At 43.2% G+C, this 23,270-nt stretch overlaps 1 protein-coding gene across 5 annotated transcripts in view; it reads right to left on the bottom strand.

Moving 5' to 3' along the window:
* The window catches only part of COL14A1 (collagen type XIV alpha 1 chain), a 430,812-nt gene that overhangs the window by 4,511 nt on the left and 403,031 nt on the right, over window positions 1-23,270 (bottom strand). For all 5 annotated transcript variants that reach the window (XM_068237960.1, XM_068237964.1, XM_068237961.1 and 2 more), the window contains 6 exons: window positions 20,834-20,905; window positions 14,503-14,538; window positions 13,479-13,545; window positions 12,192-12,380; window positions 9,767-9,844; window positions 3,531-3,677 (listed from right to left, as the gene is read on the bottom strand). In XM_068237960.1, coding sequence (XP_068094061.1) covers window positions 3,531-3,677; window positions 9,767-9,844; window positions 12,192-12,380; window positions 13,479-13,545; window positions 14,503-14,538; window positions 20,834-20,905 — 589 coding nt within the window. The remainder of the gene's footprint in view (window positions 1-3,530; window positions 3,678-9,766; window positions 9,845-12,191; window positions 12,381-13,478; window positions 13,546-14,502; window positions 14,539-20,833; window positions 20,906-23,270) is intronic.

Here is a 23,270-nt window from a genome sequence, read left to right as displayed (position 1 = left end):
CTACCACGTGACCACTGCCTTTTTGATGACTCATGCTGTCTGCTCTAGCAGAACTGACAGCATGAGTCAGCAGGAGGGACAGCTGAAAGGTGATCAGGAATGAGCTACTGCTATAGTCATGTTTCTCCATACATTTGAAGTAGCTGTATAGATGAAGAGATTATCAGGGTAAGAAGTAATAAGTGGGCTTTCATTGAAAACATATGTTTCAGGATATAACTAAAGACCCTCAGCACTGTTCCCCATTCAAAGGATCATTTTGTTTCCCTTACCATCTTCAGTTTTGCTTTAGAAAATCCAGCTATGTTTCTATAGAAAACAGGGGACTGTGGGGGTTTGCATGTTGACACACACCTAATGGCGAAGCTAAACAGGAAGCTCTACCACTATTGCAAAAAAAAAAATTAAAAAAACAAAATTGCAAAATTAAAACCGCATATCTATAGAATGTAATATTTTTCAGAGAAAAATGCACTTTCCTATGTTGCAGTCACTTAGAGTGGACAGTAAAGATCTGACAGGTTTTGGACTAGTCCATCTTCACACGGGGATACTCAGCATCTCCTTTATTGTTTACAAAAGCACTGCCTGGAAAGCGTCTATACCAGGCATGGGCAAACTCGGCCCTCCAGCTGTTACGGAACTACAAGTCCCACAATGCATTTGCCTTTATGAGTCATGACTGTGGCTGACTGTGGCTGTCAGACTCCTGCAATGCATTGTGGGACTTGTAGTTCCTTAACAGCTGGAGGGCCAAGTTTGCCCATGCTTGGTCTATACAAAGATGTCGGCCAGCCTGCCTACTTATTTACACATTATTTTGTCAGTTGTACTGAGCAACTGCCATTCAGTAAGTGCTTCTGAACATAAAAAAACTCAGAATCCTCCATGAGGAGTTGGACTAGTCCAAAACCTGTCAGAATTAACTGCTTAATGTAAGCAACAGAAATAAAAAGACATGGTAAAAAGTAATTTATAGTGCATTTTAATCTGGGAGAAATATACTTCTTGTACATGTTTTTTTTTTACATGTTTAAATGTTTTTGTGATAGTGGTCCTGTGCACTGTCATATCTAGCTTGCTTTGTAAACACACGTGAGCACAGCATAGATCGTATTTCAGCAGCTGAACAGCCCTCAGCCAATAAGTGAGGAGCAGGAAAGTGGGAGGGGAGATAACAAGCTTCCTTCTCATCGACAAAATACCAAATAGAGCCAGGCTGACTGAGATAAGATTTATTACAGCAGAAACACTTCTGACCATATTGGAGGGCTTGCAAGGCAGGGTCAGGTTGCAGACTGCATAATAAACATGGAGCAGTGGGTAAATGGAATTTGATTTTATGGCTGACAATCCCGCTTTAAAAAAAATAAAAGGGGCACAAAGTAAAGGGGTGGCTCCTCTCTATTGGGGACACACTAAAAAAATCCCTTCATTTATACAAATTTAAAGTACAAACAACTCTGTGGGAGTCCCACTTCAATTTGAATAACACAGAAGACATATTGACCAACGGGGCACACAATGCAGATAAGCACACAGGGACATGCAAAGAGCCTTTGCAGTGTCATGTTTAGTTACTGAGCCACAGAGCGGACATACACAAAATGTGGGAGATCTGCAGGTTTCCTGTACATACAGACGAGATCCTCGTTAGTCCTCAGTATATGAATGTTAGCGTTGGCGTCGTTCCTTGCGCTGATGAATAAAGATCGGTGCAGCATGGAAGAGTCAGCTAATCAGTCTCAGCAAGCGTGGCAACATGTGAGTGCAAAGCAGCTCAGCGTGGCAATGAGATATCGCTCCTAATGTACCAAAGCATCGCCCGAGCTGGAGAACACTGGAGAAGTGACTGGATTTGTTAAACATTGTCTATTAGGTGGCAAAAGTTTAAACCCCTTTCCTTTTTTAAGTGGGATTAGACTCCCAAAGCTACATTTTAAATAACTAATCTTAGGTGCATAAGATAACATTTAAAAGCATTCCCAAGCATTTCCTCTGTGTAAAAATGTTTATAGCCACTGCAGAGAGCACTACAGGCTTGGTTATCTCTGGTCATCAGCAAATGCAATCCTTGCCAGCCAAGAGACACTCTCTCTGCCCGTGTCTTGATTCTGCTCCTTCCTCCCTTACTGTGCTGAATAAACACATCGCCCTGGCAACAGCTGAGTCACTTGAACAGGATAGGAGGGGGGGCTGAGTGAATACACAAGCAGAGAGATTCTTGCTGGCAACTATTACATTTGCTGATTAGCTGATAGAGTTAAGTAAACCTATACTGCTCTCTGCCGTGAAAACAAACATTTTAAACACAGTGAAGGCTTGGGAATGCTTTCAAATGTTCCTTTATGTACCTAAGAGTAGTTACTGAAATCTTAGTTTTCGGAGAGTAATCCCACTTTAATGTCAGAAAATTATTAGAGTTACAGAAAGGTTTTTAAAACAAGGATTTTGAGGTTTATTTTACTGCACATACCCACCATGAGATTAAAAAAAATGGATTTACGATAAACGAGATGCATTTTTAGTAGTTCTCTTAAATGGGTGTGTTCCAAACTCAATTGTTTGGTCAATCTATCAACTGCCGGAACTATCTGGTCTAACACAAAAGATATGGCCCAATGCGCAGAGGAGAAATTTAAGAGCAGAGCTAGTGAAATGTTTTGAATGTTGAGATCTATCAATATGAATAAGTTAATTGGTTCCCCTATAATTTGGTTTTAGTTTATAATGGGAACATGGAACAGAGACTTTGGTAGGGATTATGGTAGATTGTGATCTCCTCTAAGGACATACAGTGACTTGACTATGTACACTGTAAAGTGCTGCAGAAGATGTCAGTGCTATATAAATACATAATAATAATATGGTAGGGCATTAGACTGACTATGGTAGGATTAGATTGTGATCTTCTCTGTGGACAGTCAGTGACATGGCTATGTACTCTGTAAAGTCCTGCAGAACACATCATTACTATATACTGTAAATACCTACAGTAATAATACTATGGTAGGACATTTGACTATGACTATGGTTGGATTAGGTTGTGAGCTCCATTTAGGACAGTCAGTGACATGACTATGTACTCTGTAAAGTGCTGCATAATATGTAACTACTATATAAATACATAATAATAATATGGCATTACATTAGACTATGGTAGGGATTAGCTTGTGAGCTCCTCCAAGGACAGTCCACTGACTGTCCCCAGAGGAGCTCACAATCTAATCCCTACCATAGGATACATCCCAGGCGATGGTTGCAAACTTTTGCCAGCTGATAGCAGACAATGACACTGTTCAAAAAGTCCAGTCTAGATCAGATATATCCTCTACTGCCCTCCAGCCTTAGCAAGCCTACCCCAGTGTATGGAGGGTGATGCCGAAAGTGATATGTGATGAGGAAGTAGCTGCAATTATTTGCTGTGAGTCCAACAATGATGCCATTAGAATGATTGTCGCAATGAAGCGGTGCCTTCAGACATGACTAAAAGAAAGCAGATGTGTGTAATGAAAACCATTAGCGCTCACCATATCCAGCACAGGAGGCAGCGTCACAATATCCCGGTGTGCCAGGTTGACCCATAGGGCCAGGGTTTCCATTAGGACCTGGGAGACCACGCTGTCCTGGCGGTCCGAGTGGACCTTGGCTTCCTGTACGGCCTTCACCTGGGCTTCCTGAGGAACAAGGAATATACGTTTATAGAGGAACTGTAGTGTAAATAACATAATGAATAAAGCTGCCTATTTTTACAATATTCAGTAAGGCTTTGTTCACATCTAAAATCCAAATCACTGACGCCAGCGATTTTCAATTTGTTGCGCGTTTTCTTTTTCCCCTCCTGGCGCTCCACTACGCGCTACGATTTTGTACAAAGTACTTTTGTAAGCGCTTTTGCAGTGCAAATCGTTTTTTTCACTTCCTGACGCCAGTCAGGAAGTGAACTCTTTCCCCCGGAAAGGAATAAATACAACGCACAGTGAGAGAGTTATCTTATCTCTTCATTCCTTATGCTACCTCCTCTGTAGTTATTTTCACACACAGTTAATTAGCAGCTTGCCTTTAACTTAAAGAGAACCCGAGGTGGGTTTGAAGAATATTATCTGCAAACAGAGGCTGGATCTGCCTATACAGCCCAGCCTCTGTTGCTATCCCAAACCCCCCTAAGGTCCCCCTGCACTCTGCAATCCCTCATAAATCACAGCTACGCTGCTGACAAACAGCTTGTCAGAGCTGGCGGTGTTTATCTCTATAGTGTCAGTCTGCTGCTCTCCCCGCCTCCTGCAGAACTCCAGTCCCCGCCTGCATCCCTTCCCTCCCTGCTGATTGGAGGGAAGGGACGGGGGCAGGGACCGGAGCTATGCAGGAGGCGGGGGTGCAGCTGAGACTGACACTACAGATGTAAACACAGCCTCACAGCACGGCTGTGATTTATGAGGGATTGCAGAGTGCAGGGGGACCTTAGTGGGGTTTGGGATAGCAACAGAGGCTGGGCTGTATAGGCAGATCCAGCCTCTGTATGCAGATAACATTCTTTAAACACACCTCGGGTTCCCACCAATTAAGAAACAAATCTCAGATAACTTCCATTTCCCATGGGTCAGCTCTGAAGTAACATACTTAGGCATTAAACTCACATCCAGAGCAGAAAATCTATTTGTTAGCAATTACGTCCCACTACTGAACCAGGTCAGAAAAGAATGCACTGAAATGGCTAAATCATGGTTATCATGGTCCGGACGCATTGCAGCTTTCAAAATGTTTACCCTGCCAAAAATCTTGTATGTATTTAGAACGGTCAATATACCCCTCCGTAAATCCTACCTGGAAGATCTAAGGAAAAGTATCAACTACTTTGTCTGGAAGGGAAAAAAAATAAGGGTCACTGGTGGAATGACTCCATGGCCAAACCCTGGACCAGAATGGAACACTTCCAACTAAAAAAAAATCTCAGATCAACGCTGTCGAGTATACTCTTGGGCGCAAAAGCTCCCAAAACTGAGTACCCAACTATCCAAGCAGTACTCTTAGCTTGGGAACAGCTAATAAAACATCCACCAGACTCAAGAGACTCCCATACCCCTGTCATCCCACTATCAGCTTTAAGCCCTTTCAGCTCACAACTTAACCTCCTCCCCTGGAATAAAGTGAACATCACCTCTTTGAACTCACTCTTCCATGCCGGCAAGCTGAAATCATTCGCTGATCTCCAAAAAGAATTTAACCTTCCCCAATCTCAACTCTTTACTTACCACAGAATTTTTGACCTAATACAATCAAAAAAAATTAAGCTCCCAAACTTGCCCAGTCAACTGCTCACGACCCTAAATAACAGAGAATTACAAACAGGAGGAATCTCGACGTGGTATGAAGCCACTATCTCCCATTACCCATCCCCCCTCCAAAGATATGCTCTTGCTTGGTCAAACGACCTCCAAACCAATATAACAGAACTCCACTTACTACAAGCAACCTCAAAGGTGATGAAATTCTCTAAGAATAACTCACACTGGGAACTATCTAGAAAAATAGTATACAGATGGTACTATACCCCAAGAAGATTAGCAGCATTTTCACCGGACACCACCCAGATGTGCTGGCATTGCTCCACTTCTGTGGGAACACTCCTACATATGTTCTGGGAATGCCCAGCAATTTATAACTTCTGGCTCCAAATTGAACAATTAATAAAAAGCTCCATACTCAGAGAATTTCGATTATCTCCCAAAATAGCATTATTATTAATTGGTTTGGAAAACCTCCCAAAACCCACACAACCTCGGGTCTGCCATGTCCTACTCTCCGCACTCTATCTAATCACCTCCAACTGGAGATCAGCGAATCAGATCAGTATATCCCATTTGATATCCATAGTGAGTAGAAACTTGTCAATGGAATGTAAAATCAGGGCCAGGAACACTAATGATTACAGGGATTATAACCTACCTGGCTCTTGGTCAAGACTCCTCACTTAAATCGCTCTTCCCCTGCCTGGGGGTCACTCTTCCCCACTTCCATCCCAGAAACCAACTCTCCTCTCTGAGAGGGAATACCCATGCCCCACCAACCCATTGGAAGGGTTGGAAGATATGTTCTGTCAGTACTTGTTCTTTTTCCCCTTTCCCTCTTTTATACACTAGTTTCAAAGTGTATCAAGCACATATACAAGCTCCACTCCTCCTGTAAGATACTCAAACCACAGGTATCAAGGGCTCTTCTAGCCCTCACTTTTAATACCTATGATAAGTCAGCATCTGTTGCTATAAATCAGTTGTTACCGGATCCAGGTTATGTAAAACAACTGATAAAAGACAACTTGAGTTGGAGTGTATTGCATTCTCATTCGTTATATTATACTGTTCTACCAGCATATTTGACAGGCTAGAAGCCATCTATCATAGTGCAACCTTTGTGTACCTCAAGTTTGTATATAAGGTTTAACATTTAAGCTAATTGCTAATTGTATGTACTATGATATGACCTTTGCTTAAATAAAAAGTTTTATGATTAAAAAACACACCTCGGGTTCTCTTTAAGAATTCTGGAGTTATTTTAAGGGTTGAAGAGTTAACTTAAAGCAGGGGTCTCAAACTCGCGGCCCGCGGGCCATTTGCGGCCCTCGATACAATATTTTGTGGCCCTCGCTGGCAAAAGCTTCCTTATAGTTCGCTTCAGTGCTCCCAAGTAATCCGCCGCATCCTCGCCGCTAAACGAGGGCTGCAGAGCCCCCAAATCGCCCGGGGGGCAATCCGCCGGCATTTCCTGGAAGGGGCAGAGCTTTCAGCTTCAGCTCTGCCCCTCCTGACGTCAATCGCCGCACGGATCGCCGCCTCTCCCCGCCCCTCTCTGTGAAGGAAGAGTGAGAGGGGCGGGCAGAGGCGGCAAAGCGCCGCGATTGTGAAATTCCTTATGCGGCCCAGCCTCATCCTGACTTTGCCTCCTGCGGCCCCCAGGTAAATTGAGTTTGAGACCCCTGACTTAAAGACAGAAGAGTTAACTTTAGGTTTGCCTGAATACGACATGCCTTATTACCATGGTGATAACTCTAGAAACGTTATTAAAGACAGGAGATAAGCTTAGTGAATTGAGGCCAATGTATTTATTCATAACAGCGCGAACGCAATCGCTGGATAATCGCCGGATAAAGCAATTTGTGAGCATTTTGCGTTTTTCCTTTTTGCGCTTTTCTTATACCTTCCATTGTAGCAAAATCGCCCCGAAAATAGTACAGGCAGTGCTTTGCTGAGCGGATCGGAAACGAACCACTCAGATGTGAACTCTCTTAGAGAATCATTACACTAGCGTTTTTAGGGCGATTTTTAAAATCGCCGGCGCTTAAAAGAAAACGCAAAACGCCCTAGGTGTAAACAAGCCCTTATAAATTATTTAGTCAGTGTTTGCCCATTGTGAAATCTTTCCCTGATTTAAATTCTGAAATGTATCACCTGTGGCGATGTCTTTAGTCCTGTCAGGGGTAGTTCTGGGGAATGTTTGTTTCTGAGAATTCCAAAGCCAGTGAAAATAATGCCTGGTTTCCCAGAATGCTCTGGGGAGAATTACGAATAGCTAAGCAGAGTACAGCCACGCACACCCCAGCCATGCTTACGTTACCCCATGCAGTAGTACTGCACAGACGTAGAATCCTTCCGGGCATGGGAGTGCGACGGGGGGGGGGGGGGGGGGGGGGCGCGTGCAGCCAGGCCGCGTATGCACTAAAGAGCATGGCTGGCCAGATTACCGGAGCTGATTAGAGGAGAAAGGAGCGGCCAGATAGGACACCTCATGGGGCTGGAGGAAGCCCCAGAAAAGTATAAATATACCCTATTTGTTCATTTCAGATTCACTTTAAGGGGCCAGAGATACTGGGTATGCAAGTGGTTAAACAAAAATGAGTGTTGTTTTGTAATAAAGAAAGACTACTCTATTTGCGTCATTGATGAATGACGCAAATGGAGTCGTGTTATTGTGGAAAAACTTAAAAGAAAGGTCTGAACAAGGCTACTACAGAAACTATTCAAAATGAGTGATAAGTGGACAGTTTTATAAAAACAAGCACAGAAACCGAGAACTGTATGAAAGGCCAACAACCCAAAGGAAAATTCTACTTTTGTGTAGAAAATCTCAATATTTTCAGTTTGGCTATGTCTTTTAATGATTAAATAATGATGTTGATTGATGGAGATTATTTACCACAAAGCTATTCCCAGTTTGGTGATGGGACTGCCATTGATGCTTTGAAGACTACCTAATGTGGCCATGCTGCTTCAGTACAGTCAGGGAGTCAATCATATCTTAAAATAGTTGTTTTCTACTCAACCTTTCCCTTCCTCAACCCACCAGGCAGCAGAGGTTTTTTTGTGCAAGGGTCTTCTTTCCTTAAAGTTTGGGGACAAATCTACAAGGCTGCAGTGGTTTTGTGTTGGAAGCTTCCTTCCCTTAAAGTTTTATGTCCAACCTACAAGGCATGAGTGGTTTTCCTGTTATAATAATAATGGCAGTATTTGTATAGCGCCTTTCTCCTGTCGGACTCAAAGCGCTTGCGAGGCAGCCACTAGAGCGCACTCAGTAGGCAGTAGCAGTGTTAGGGAGTCTTGCCCAAAGAACTCCTTACTGAATTACTGGCTTACTGAACAGGCAGAGCCAAGATTCGAACCCTGGTCTCCCGTGTCAGAGGCAGAGCCCTTAAAGAGAACCTGTACTGAGTAAAAATATTTAAAATAAACACATGAGGTAACTTCAAATGAACATTACATAGTTACCTTGCCATCAGTTCCATTCAGAAGCTCACCATTTTCTTCTGACAATAATCCCATCCAGTTCTGACAATATTTTGTCAGATCTGAAATATATCAGTTGCTGTCAATAAAATATCAGTTGCTGTCAGTTATAGCTGAGAGGAAAACTGATGTACCAGGTAATGTCCATATTTCCCTATGGCTCAAGTGGGCGATGTTACAGTTTAACTGTGTGCTGAAGAGAAAGCTGTTATGGGTAATGGCTATTCTCAAAATGGATAACGGAAAATTCCCTTGATCACAGTGAACAAACAGGACACGGGACAGGAGAAAGGCTCTGAGGAGTAGACTACATGGAAGGTAAGTATGACTTGTGTATGCTTATTTTGACTTTTAATTTTCAGTTCAGGTTTTCTTTAACCAGTACACCATCCAGCCACCGTTATGACCAGGATGGCTGAGCCTGACTGTGGGGCTCTGCCATATTAACCATGCAATACCATTGGGACCATGACATGGAAGAGACTCTGCAGTGCTCAAAGAAGTTGAAGGTAACCCCCATGCCTGTGAGGGTAGGTTCTGGACAGGGACCTATGGCCCCTTTAATGGTCCGCTGGATAACATACTGGTAAGGTTGTTGTCATTAATGTAGGGACCAGAAATGCTGGGTATGCAAGTGGATAAACAAAAATGAGTGTTATTTCGTAATAAAAAAAAAATACTAATCCATTTGCGTCATTGATGAAGCGCTATCATGAATCCAAACCTCACCGTACCATTCAGAATCATAAATATTCTGCTCCAGGTACCTGTAATTAAACACATTAGTGGGCAAACATATTTCCATCCTTTTCAGCCTGAGAGGTTGATTGCACGCATAAGGGAATTTTACCCCCACCCGTGCGATCGTTCTGCTTTGACTGAGTGCCGTTTTGCCCCTGGCTTGTAGGAAATTTGGCATGAGATGAATGTGTACACAATGTTTAAGAAGGTGTCATGTGTGATTATAATTTCCCATTGTATTCTCTTACCTGGCGGTCCTGGAGGACCCCTCGGTCCTTGCGTTCCCACACCAGGGTTGCCTCTCTCTCCCTTTTCACCGGGTAAACCTGTCAAAGAAGAATACGTTATTTGCAAAACTCCACTAAAATAGGTTTGATTAAGACCACGCTTAGGACTGTGGTGGGATTTTCCAGCTAGCTTGTTTGGATATAGAGATACCACACTTACAGGCGGGTCTGCTGTCTTGTGTAGGAAGAAAACACTGCAATACAGAAGTTACACACACACACTTTATAATCAAGGTGCATTATTATGAATATGTTGGGGATGTCCAGTCATTAAAGAGAACCCACGGTGGGGTTCTAAGAATGATATCTGCACAGAGAGGCTGGGTCTGCCTATACTGCCCAGCATCTCCCAAGACAAGAGAGCACAACGATAGGTTGGCACTAGATGCACAGACAGGCAGATCCAGGGGGTAGCAGGTGGACACTCCGTGCCTCCGGACAAGAGGATAATGATGCAACCAATAGGGAGAAGAATTATGTATCCGCCTGGAATTCCAAACAAACGATATATACAGTAGGCCGACTGTATATATCGTTTGTTTGGAATTCCAGGTGGATGTAATAAAGGTGTGATCTAAGCATTATCGCTGGCTGGTGCCCGGATACATAATTCTTCTCCCTATTGACTGCCCAGCATCTGTTGCTATCTCAATCCCCCCTAAGTTCCCCCTGTGCGCTGCTGTCCCCCATAAATCACAGCCGTGCTGTCGACACGCGTGTCGCAGCAGGCTGTGTTTATCTATGTAGTGTCACTCTCGCCACTCCCCCCGCCTCCTGCATAGCTCCAGTCCCCACCCGCGTCCCTTCCCTCCAATCAGTGGGAAGGGAAGGGACGCGGGCGGGGACCGGAGTTATGCAGGAGGCGGGGAGAGCGGCAAGAGTGACAGTACATAGGTAAACACAGCCCGCTGCGTGTCGACAGCACAGCTGTGATTTATGGGGGACAGCAGGGGGAACATAGGGGGGATTGAGATAGCAACAGAGGCTGGGCAGTATAGGCAGACCCAGACTCTGTGTGCAGATAGCATTGTTAGAACCCCACCTCGCGTTCTCCTTAAACACATTTGGGACATAATTACAGGGGAGCAGCCACTGCCACTACAGGGGCGCCAGAGCTTTGAGAGGGCCCCAACTACTCACCTTCCCTTCCTCCAATAAAGGGTTTCATCCTTCAGATCAGGTGTTTTGTGGCTACAATTGTTGTGGGTGTGAAGATCATGATGGCTACACTTGTTTTATGACCCTTGTGAGATGGGCCTCCAGGCTGTGAGGGTCACCAAGGGAAGGTATAGGAAAGGGTGTGACCATTGGCGGCCCCATCAAAGTTTTGCTGGTGGGCCCCATGATTTGCAGTTACGCCCCTGTCTATGTGGCATGTGTCGATTTGATGAAAATACATAAGATGGGGTGTCCGAGAGATTAAAGAGACTCCGTAACAAAAATTGCATCCTGTTTTTTATCATCCTACAAGTTCCAAAAGCTATTCTAATGTGTTCTGGCTAACTGCAGCACTTTATACTATCACTGTCTCTGTAATAAATCAACTTATCTCTCTCTTGTCAGACTTGTCAGCCTGTGTCTGGAAGGCTGCCAAGTTCTTCAGTGTTGTGGTTCTGCTATGAACTTCCCCTTCCAGGCCCCTCTATGCACACTGCCTGTGTGTTATTTAGATTAGAGCAGCTTCTCTCTTCTCTCTTATCTTTTACAAGCTGGATAAATCATCCTCTGAGCTGGCTGGGCTTTCACATACTGAAGAATTACAGACAGGGGCAAAGCTGTTTGCAGGAAGAAAAGAGCAGCCTGAAACTTCAGTGCTTGAGAGATGAAGGGGGAAAGAAACACACAAATGATCTCTTGAGATTCAAAAGGAATGCTGCATACAGCCTGCTTATGTATGGATGTATTTTCTATGTGTGGACATACTGTACATCAACCTACTTCCTGTTTTGGTGGCCATTTTGTTTGTTTATAAACAAACTTTTTAAAACTGTTTTTAACCACTTTTAATGCGGCGGGGAGCGGCGAAATTGTGTCAGAGGGTAATAGGAGATGTCCCCTAATGCACTGGTATGTTTACTTTTGTGTGATTTTAACAATAGAGATTATCTTTAAGTAAAGTGGTGCAGTAGAAGCCCCACTAAAAATGGCACCACCATATGCAGCAATAGTAAAGGCTAGGATTAGTGGCAATGAATAGTAATTATGGTACCCACCTAGCGTCCGCTATTTATCAGGCACCATAATTACTATTCTTTGCCACTGATTGCAGTGTTTTGTATTGCCCCCTATGGCAGCAGCAGGGTAGGTTAGCACTGGCACCTGAATGAACAGAGAAGAGTAGGCAAGTCTTGGGCTAGATGATACGGGTTAACGGAATTCTACTCACCTCTCTCTCCAGGTGCTCCAGGGGAACCAGGAGTTCCAGGAAATCCTTCCCTTCCAGGTGACCCTTGTTCTCCGGGTGGACCGGCAGTACCCTGTCTGCCTGGGGTTCCTGGTGGTCCCGGTACACTTCTCACCGATATGGATTGGCTCGGGATTTGGTTCAGGAGTGAGTTAAATCTGGCCATGTGACCTGCAAGTAAAGATGAATACTGTATATTATCATTGAGGCAACACAAATAATCCTTCATTGTGTCCTTCGTGGCAGGCACATGGACTGCAAAGATCCAAACAAACTGTTATGTCCACAGATGTCCACCTAAAGAACTAAAGAAAGGTCTGGACAAGGCTATAACAGAAACTATTCAAAATGAGTGATAAGTGGACAGTTTTATAAAAACAGGGGCAGAAACCCAGAACTTTCTGAAATGCCGCCAAACCAAAGGAAAATTCTACTTTTGTGGAGAAAATCTCAATTCTTTCACTTTGGCAATGTCTTTTAATGAGTGAATAACAATGTCGGTTAACGGAGATCATGGACCCAATGCGGGCTGTTATGGTTAACAGTGTTCTCCCCAGAATTTTTTTCCATCCGGGTGGAATGAAATAGTAGCCAGATGGCATTAAATAGTAGCCGGGTGGGGTGAGAGGAGAGAATGCAGGGCCAGTACTTCTGTTTGCAACTCTGCTTACAGAATAGGAGGAGGTGAGCAGATGACAGCCGGGTGTTCACCAAAACGAGCCGGGTGGAACGCCCAGCTAAAAGTGCTTGGGGAGAACACTGGTTAATATGGCAATGTTATTCCCAGTTTGGTGACGGGACTGCTGTTGATGCTTTGAAGCCTGCCAAATGTGCCTATGCCGCAGTACATGCGGTCAATCATAATAACTTCTGTCACTTGACAGGCAGCCTATTGGGCCAATCAAAGTGCAGAAATATCATTCTTTGAAGCCACTGGACCTGCCAGGGCTCCGGGGCGGGTTCAATTGAAAGCTTGTTAAGTTTTACGAAGCGCTCGTTAAACTATCAGTGCCGAGAGTAATTTAGCTGCGCACGCTATGGCTGCATAGCGTGCGCTGAGAATTATCACCACTTGCTGCTGTCGTTAAGCTGCACTGCTGTAGCAGCGCAGCTTAGTGAATCAACCCCACATAAGCTATAAATGTCAACAATGTCGACATCAGTACATTTTCAATTCTCCATTTTGTTCCTTCCCAAACTCTGTTTTTAATGTATTCTTCAGTGCAACAAGTGTGTTTCTCTGCACAGGTTGCTGCAGCTGATACTCACTCTGTATGAGCTGTTCACACACTTGCCGGGCGATGGCTCGTACCATGTTCTGTGACTGGGTGTCACCCTGCAGGAAAAGATAATAGTATTACTATCAAAGTTCTCCCACATACACAGGCCCATTCTGATGGCCCATGCCATATTACACATACCACCCCCACAACTTACAGTAAAAGCTGTTACGCTGTGCTCATAATAATTAACTACAGTGTGTGATGGTCCCCGAATCTAAAGTGTGCTTCTAAAATGTTCACTGTTCCCTCCCTGCTTGTTAACTGTTCATCTGCATTCCTCCCCCTTATATAGATTGCTGCCAGCTCTTCAGCAACTAATGAGGATGTCCACTGCCCTAGCCAGGAGTCAGCTTGTTTTGTAAACACTAAACATGATATACTGGCCTCAACCCCCTGCATTAAAGAAGACTTACGCTAACCATATACTTACAGATCACCAGCCGATATGGCAAAGCAATCGATTCCTCTCTGATTGGTATTTATTCAGAGAGGAATTGGTTCCTACCACACGTAACACATTGATTTTCAATAGATTCTAGCAGGGAATCTACTACAAGTTGATAGCGTTGTGCTGTTCCATGCAGTGCAACGCTGTGGGTCGTCAATCTACCGCCACTCCTGCCCTGCCCATAATTAACCTAGCCAGCTGAGTAGGTAGAAAGGTACTACCTCTGCCTCTGAAGCATGAGTTTGACTCCCGGATCAGGAAAAAAATATTTACATCCAGTTTGATACTCTTATTCAAATTTTGGTCAAGATAGATCGAAATTCAATCGTTCTGACATTCTAAGGGAATTAGTTCCCAGCAGATTGGACAGGAGTGATCAAGAAACTAACGGGAAAATTCAAGTGGGTGTGGGTATCTGTATAATCCTCTCCATGCTCATGCCCCTCCCTCACATATGTGCTTGGCACTTCCTCTCTCTGCACTAAACCAGAGGGTGGGTAACACTGTAACAAGTTACTTGTGATAACCTTTGTTAAAATGATCATGTGGGTGAAGTACTTACTCGTTCTCCTCTCTCTCCTTTTACACCTGGAGGTCCCTGATAAGAAAGGAACATTATTATTATTGTCATCACTTATTAACAGCTGCTACTTACACAGTAAACTTAATTATTATGGTAATATCTATGAAGGGTGAGTGTAATTTGGTTTCATAGAGATCTTACATGTGAGAAACAAAAGCAACTGTTAGGTGGTATGACTCTTCAGCATCCACTAAAACTGTACAAACCTCCTCTATACTCACCTCCAAGGAATTTTTTTTTAATCTTTGGTGTCACATGACCACAGAGAGTCATGCAGTAAATGCTGCTACAAACCATTTTGGATCTGATCTACATTCTCCAAACTCCTCCCGCTCATAGCCCCTGCAATACATCCCAAGAATCCCAGTATCACCCTAGAATTGATGTACTTAGTGCTGCATTATATACTGGTTCCATATAACAGCCATGCCTCCCCTCCAGTCAGCTTGAGGTCGGTTTCACACTTGTGTCGTACGATTCTCCTGTGGTTGAATTCCTCTGACTACAGGTTTCCTTTAAGCAGGGATGTCAAACCGGTCCTTCGAGGGCCGAGGTCCTCACACATTTTTGACACAGCTCAAATTAATTGATGGGTCTGAATCGGAAAAGTTGTGGTTCATGAGGTAGAACACACTCCTCTCTTTCTCAGTCCATGCTAAACACTGGCATGGATCTGGCCCTCCAGGCCTGGAGTTCGACACCTGTGCTTTAAGTAAGCAATGTAGAAAGGTGACCTTTAGGATGTGGTGAGAGAAGCTTTGACTAGACTAGGGTGATGAATAAAAAACGTAACATTTTCCTCAGTTATTTCATATCACAGCAGTCACAGTAAACCCCGCCCTCTCTTCATCATCCAAACATCATGGCTCCCCGGCAGTTGTGTCCTGTCACGCTTATCGTTTTCTGGAATGTGCGCGTTAAAATAAATGGCCCTGACAAGATGTTATTGGAAAAAGCCAAAGTTAGTTCTGTGAAGATTTCTTTATCACAAATAATACAAGTGGGGCAGCTGGTTTTCCTCATGTCAGTTACGGCAAACATGTATTTCCACATGAGAGCATATCTGAGGTCATCTTATGATGTCGTAATGGTAAACACACAAAGGGGTTGTATCAGTTCTCTGTTGGCCTTGTAGGGTGAGTTATATCGTTTTAAAGTGAATCTGTAAGAAAAAAGTTCCCCTATAGAGTACTTACCTCAGGAGGGGGAAGCCTCAGGATCCTAATGAGGCTTCACCCATCCTCGAGCCTCCCCAGTAAACCCCCTGACAAGCAGTGACAAGCTGTGCACAGGTGCAGTAGCGCTCAGCAATATTTACAATCTGCGCTTTTGCACAGGTGCAGTATCAGCTTTTCGATCGGCTCAGGCCAGGCAGAAATAGCCGAGCCCGATTGGGTCTGCTCTACTGTGCAGGTGTGAGACTCCTGCACCTGCGCAGTAGAGGGGACCCGATCAGGCTCGACCATTTTCGCCTGAACCCGATCGGAAAACTGATACTGCAGCTGTGTAGGAGCGCAAATTGTAAATATTGCCGCACGTGGTGTTTGGAGGCTGACAGTGCTGGATTCCGGTGGGTGAAGAGTATGGGGGAAGCTTCTTTAGGATCCAGAGAAATCCCCCTCCCAAGGTAATACCCTCCAGGGGCAGTTTTTTTTATTAAAGATTTCCTTTAAGTCGAAGTGCACTTATACTTAAAGCACACCGAAAGTGAGAGGAATATGGAAGCTGACTTATGTATTTCCTTTTAAAGAACTTCAGCCCGGGGGCTTTTCACCTTATGAACTCAAGCAATTTTCACATTTTGGCGATCCTTCCATTCATTCACCAATAACTTTATCATTACTTATCATACATAAATGATACAAATTAGGCTTTTTGGGTGATTACATAAATGATACAAATTAGGCTTTTTGGGTGATTGTTTTTTTTAGCAATTAATCTATTTTCTATGCACTTTAAGGCTATAATTGATGGAATTAGAGAAATATTGTATTTTTTCCTTTTTTTGCCCTTTAAACAATGCTACCATAGATAAAACCTGCACGTTTTATTTGCCTATTTGTCCTGGTTATCGCAACATTTAAATAATGTCCCTAGTGCAATTTATGATGACAATATTTGGAAATAAAGGTGTATTTTTTCTATGTTGTGTTTTTTGTTTTCTCATTGTACCCGATCAATAACTGCAATGCCTTATTTGCAAAAATAACAGTACTATACCTTTATGGCATACATATTTAGTAAGCTGAGTCACTAAGGTAAAAATGTATATATTCTATTTTAAATTCTATCACCCGGGTTTTAGCACCAATAATGAAAACTGATCAGTTTGGTATAACTGCATGAGAATCTATGAATGCTGAATGGGTTGTCACATCAACCCATCCTTTTTTTCCCAAACGTGAAGGTAGGCACATAGCAAACATACTATGTGAGCACTGTCACTGTCTTTTTACAAGCTTTTTATTTTGGCACAGAATATATGAAAATAAACATTTAATTGCTTTTGATTCAGTTTGTCACAGTATGTCACTAAAAAGAATTCACAAGACTTAGGCCTCAATACTAAAACACCCTAAAAACAACTCTACAACTTATCAAGGTTAAAATATTACCACATTTCTCTCAGTTGATAGCTAGTGTAGCATCTAGCTGGCCGTTAACTCCGAAGTGAGCAAGTGGCTCTGTACAGACCAATTTTTGCCACAAAGTATTTTAGCGCCATACTTTGTTTGCAAAACCCTAGAAGCATCTGAACAACAGAAAAAGGCCACAAATTGAACCATTGTGGAGAGCTAACAACCAGGGCTATTCAAAAATGTGTGTTTTGTAAGCTACAGACTTGTCATTTAGCTAAAACTCTCCCAAGTTTGATCATAATTTTGAAAATGACATTTTTTTTGAATGATGGTTTGAGTTTGTCCCTACATATTTTTTATATATGATAAGGTCCAAGCTATAAGACAAATCAAAATGTATTCTACAACTTGTTCTGATTAAAATTAAATCACATATACGTCATTTGATGACAAACTGGATGCATAGCAGTCCATTATTCTTAAGGTGTGCCTATGGTTTTTTTGCAGGCCATTTTTTCACTAATTGTTACAACACCATTCTTTATTTGCATAACCCCAGAAGAGCCAGGACATCAGAAAAAAAGCCACAAATGTTACCATTATGGAAAGTTAACAACCAAGGCTATTCAAAAGTGGGTGTTTTGTAAACTACCAAACCAGAAAAAGTGATTCAGGCAATGCTTCATAGAATCCTATGAGCTGACACACCTGAGAGATCAAATTACACTTGTACAGAACATTTATATTGCACTTTTCTGCTGGTAGACACAAAGCACCAGAGCTGCAGCCACTAGGGAATGCTATAGGCAGAAGCAGTGTTAGGGAGTCTTGCCCAAGGTCTCCTACTGAATAGGTGCTGGCTTACTGAACAGGAAGAGGTTAGATTTGAACCCAGGTCTCCTGTGTCAGAGGCAAAGCCCTTAACTATTACACCTTCCAGCCACTGCTCTAATTAGTCACAGATAATAAGGAATTAGACAGACTAAACTCTAAATACATACAGCATGGATTTCTGTTTGTTTTCCTTCTGTCCTGTGCAGGAGTTCAGGTCCACTTTAATAAACTTTGTTAAAAAAGGAGCAGTGAGGGGTCAGGAACCAGAACATAGAACTCAAATGCAGGATATAATAATAAAAAGAATTACATTTCATAATGGGTGATTCAATTCCATCACAGCTCCCCTGGAAACTGTATGGGCTAATTTCTGTGATTAGATTTACACTTTAATACTTTTCCCTCAGGGAACAATTAGCTATAATAGGTGTTTATTTGGCCACTCGGAGTTCAGCTTTAATGACCTGCCAGAGATATTGTCAAATAACTAATCCCTGGGTGTTCATTACTATTTAAAGTAATACTTGAGCAAAAAAAAAAAAGTTTACTGATGGATGCAGATTGCTGCCCCGCCGCTGCCTTCTGTCAGATGAGATTTCCTGAGTAATTATCGTAAATGACGCTGATTGCAGAGGCCGCCCCAGGTGTGCTGAGACAATAGGATAACCTGACTGTGGCTTTGGCAGCTCGGTGGTTGGGGGAGGGGCTGGGTACCAATTTTGGCTGCATGGCGTTCCAGTAAATCCCGCGATTCCGTCAATCAGGGGGGCTTCCTGGCACTGATCCTCCCCCCATTGGCTTCCAGGTATTTCATATTTTCACAGGCTTTACAATAAGCTGGAAAAACACGTCTCTGTTTATTTACGTTCCTCCCAGTAAGGCTGCAACTTATATCCTATAAAGGAGATTCTGTGCCTCTACCAAACCCGCATTTATTATTGAGAAATGGATTCTATCATGGATGGATAAAAAAGGGAAAAAAAGGAGAAGGAAATAGGCACAAATAGGATTTTAGCATTGGTCGGTGCTGAGCATTTGTGCACATAATAGTACGTTTGCACATAATAAACCATGTGCAATGTTTTCTATATTCCATGTCTGTACTATATGCAATAAATATATTTAAAATACCTGTTGTTTCTGGAAGGCAGCATTCAGTAGCTTCTTATTATAATTACTATTGCCAGGGGAGCAGAAGTTCCTTTGTCACAACAGAGCAGATCACCTGACTAACAGCCCACCTATTCCTAATGCATTCACAAACACTAACCTCCCACCCTCCTTCTCTGCCTAAAGGTGGCCACACACCATACAATTTTTTAAATATCTGTTCAATTCAAGAATCGCAATCAATTTTTCTGACTGATTGTAACATTTCAAAAATATGACCAATGCACCACACACCTATGTTCAATTCTTCCCCAATTTTGATAAAAATGATTGGAAACTCTGAGAAATTTGCTAGGGTGTGTATGTTAATTGACAATCTAACACATACCATACAATCTTTAGAAAAATTGAATTTTTTTTCCAGCATTCCAGATCGATAAAAATCGAAATCCGATCAAATTTTTCAGTTGAATGAAAAAAAAAAGCTTTTGTTTTTTTCGGGAGATCCGATCATATTTATCGAATTGCTGTAAAATCGGATCATTTTATTGTATTGTGTGTGGCCACCTTAACACTAACCTCTCCTCTGCCAAAGACTAACCTCCCCCTTCCTCTGACTAACACTAACCTCCTCCTCTCCTCTACCCAACAATAACCTTCACCCGCCCTCTGCTAACACTAACTCCCCCCCCCCACCACCACCACCACCTAACACTAGCCTCCTCTCTCCTCTGCCTAACACTAACCTCCCCTCCTTCTCTGTCTAACAGTAACCTCCCCTCTCCTTGGCCTATTTGCTAACCTCCCCCTCTCCTCTGCCCAACACTAACACCTCCTCTCTTCTACCTAAACATAACCTTCACCCGCCCCCTGCCTAGCACTAACCCCCCCCCCCCCACGCCTAAGTTTAGCCTCCCCACTCCTCTGCCTAACCCTAACCTCCCCGCCTTACCTTCTCTGCCTAACACTAACCTCCACCTCTCCTCTGCCTAACACTAACCCTCCCCTCTCCTCTGCCCAACACTAACCCCCGCTCTCCTCTACCTAACAATAACCTTCATCCGCCCTCTGCCTAACACTAACACTTCCCCCGCCTAACACTAGCCTCCCCTCTCCTCTGCCTAACACTAACCTTATACCGTCCTCTGCCTAACACTAACCTTCCCTCTCCTCTGTCTAACACTAGCCTTCAACCGTCCTCTGCCTAACACTAACCCCCCTCTGCCTAACATTAAGCTACCCCCACCTCTCTGCATTATTTTTATGGTTTGTTTTGCTTTAAAAGGAAATAAATATGGCAGCCTCCATTTCCTCTCACTTCAAGTGTCTTTTAAAGGACCACAGACAGCAATTCAAACCTCACAAAGGTTCTATAAACATATTGTATTCTACATATGGCAACAACAACAGTACAAAAACAAAAACATTTTGAGTAGAGATCCACTTTAAACACATCCACATGTGATTCTTGTAGTTAATCTATGATGGTCTATCACATATTTGTTCAGAGGTATTTCTACTCTGTGCATCTGTTGTTACATTTAGGGAGGACTATTGCATCAGGTGTGAGGGGGAGAGCTGGCGAACATGGACTGCTTATCTGCAAAAATCGACATATTTTACTTCTATAATTTACAGTATATGGACTACCGCCTTGTTATATACAGTATATACTGTATATGTGTGTTACTTGGCAATGAAGCAACTGTCATCTTCTATAACTCCGTACAGCACTTAGCTTCCACCACTGGACAGACAAGTGTAGTGAACAGGCTGGGACTACTTACAGGAGATCCTAAGTCTCCCCGGGATCCAGGGCTGCCTTGAACACCTGGAGATCCGGGATTGCCTGGTGGACCCTGCAAAGGAAGACAGGATTAGTGATTTAGAGATCCAGCAGCGAATAGGACGTGATTTACTGTAAAAGCATACATTTGCTTGGCAAAACAAGTTGTATATATTCAGTGCTTTGCAAAAGTATTCGGCCCCCTTGAAGTTTTCCACATTTTGTCATATTACTGCCACAAACATGAATCAATTTTTATTGGAATTCCACGTGAAAGACTAATACAAAGTGGTGTACACGTGAGATGTGCAACAAAAATCATACAGGATTCCAAACATTAATTTACAAATCAATAACTGCAAAGTGGGGTGTGCGTAATTATTCCGCACCCTGAGTCAATACTTTGTAGAACCACCTTTGCTGCAATTACAGCTGCCAGTCTTTTAGGGTATGTCTCTACCAGCTTTGCACATCTAGAGACTGAAATCCTTGCCCATTCTTCTTTGCAAAACAGCTCCAGCTCATTCAGATTAGATGGACAGCGTTTGTGAACAGCAGTTTTTAGATCTTTCCACAGATTCTCGATTGGATTTAGATCTGGACTTTGACTGGGCTATTCTAACACATGGATATGTTTTGTTTTAAACCATTCCATTGTTGCCCTGGCTTTATGTGTAGGGGTCGTTGTCCTGCTGGAAGGTGAACCTCCGCCCCAGTCTCAAGTCTTTTGCAGACTCCAAGAGGTTTTCTTCCAAGATTGCCCTGTATTTGGCTCCATCCATCTTCCCATCATCTCTGACCAGCTTCCCTGTCCCTGCTGAAGAGAAGCACCCCCAGAGCATGATGCTGCCACCACCATATTTGACAGTGGGGACGGTGTGTTCAGAGTGATGTGCAGTTTTAGTTTTCCGCCACACATAGCGTTTTGCATTTTGGCCAAAAAGTTCCATGTTGGTCTCATCTGACCAGAGCACCTTCTTCCACATGTTTGCTGTGTCCCCCACATGGCTTGAGGCAAACTGCAAACAGGATTTCTTATGCTTTTCTGTTAACAATGGCTTTCTTCTTGCCACTCTCCCATAAAGGCCAACTTTGTGCAGTGCACGACTAATAGTTGTCCTATGGAGAGATTCCCCCACCTGAGCTGTACATCTCTGCAGCTTGTCCAGAGTCACCATGGGCCTCTTGACTGCATTTCTGATCCTTGTTCGGCCTGTGAGTTTAGGTGGACAGCCTTGTCTTGGTAGGTTTACAGTTGTGCCATACTCCTTCCATTTCTGAATGATCGCTCGAGCAGTGCTCCGTGGGATGTTCAAGGCTTTCGAAATCTTTTTGTAGCCTAAGCCAGATTTAAATTTCTCAATAACTTGATCCCTGACCTGTCTGGTGTGGTCTTTGGACTTCATGGTGTTGTTGCTCCCAATATTCTCTTAGACAACCTCTGAGGCCATCACAGAGCAGCTGTATTTGTACTGACATTAGATTACACACAGGTGCACTCTATTTAGTCATTAGCACTCATCAGGCAATGTCTATGGGCAACTGACTGCACTCAGACCAAAGGGAGCTGAATAATTACACACACACCACTTTGCAGTTATTTATTTGTAAAAAATGTTTGGAATCATGTATGATTTTCATTCCACTTCTCACGTGTACACCCCTTTGTATTGGTCTTTCACGGCATTCCAATAAAATTGATTCATGTTTGTGGCAGTAATGTGACAAAATGTGAAAAACTTCAAGGGGGCCGAATACTTTTGCAAGCCACTGTATACAAAACTCGCAAACATTTACATGTATAAGATTGTTTGCATGATTAAATAAAGCCTACACCTCTTTAGAATGGAGAATATCTGGGAGTTACGCCACATAGATAGATAGATAGACAGACAGACAGACAGACTTCACTGGTGATCTGTGGATCTCTGGACGAGCATTCTAAATGAATTAGATTTAAATCAGGCATTGACTAGCTGTAAGGCTTATTCCACACCGCGGCATTGCATTGTGTTATGTTGTCACCTTTTGTATAATGCAACCAAAACCATTTGCCGTTTCATGCGATGTAATGCAGGCAAAGAAGCAACTGACCAAAGTGCACCTAGATAAACAAACATTACGCACGCCCAGTGGCGTAGCAATAGGGGGTGCAGAGGTAGTGACTGCATCAGGGCCCTTGGGCTAGAGGGGCCCCAGGGGCCAACCCTCAATCATACTATTAGCTCTTTATAGTTCCTGTGCTGATAATAATCACTTCTATAGTTGATTTGAATAGTAGTGACCATTAACACACTGTTTCCCATCCCCTTCTTGCACCTCTGACACTGTGGTGTCCTCGATTGGTTTTGGTGTGTTGTATCTATTGTTATGTATAGAATGCTTGGGGGGCTCCAATGTAAAGCACTGGGGCCCATAACTTCTTAGCTACGCCACTG

Source organism: Hyperolius riggenbachi, chromosome 5 (assembly GCF_040937935.1).
Source record: "Hyperolius riggenbachi isolate aHypRig1 chromosome 5, aHypRig1.pri, whole genome shotgun sequence".
NCBI lineage: Eukaryota > Metazoa > Chordata > Amphibia > Anura > Hyperoliidae > Hyperolius > Hyperolius riggenbachi.
This window is presented reverse-complemented; position numbering and strand designations above follow the sequence as displayed.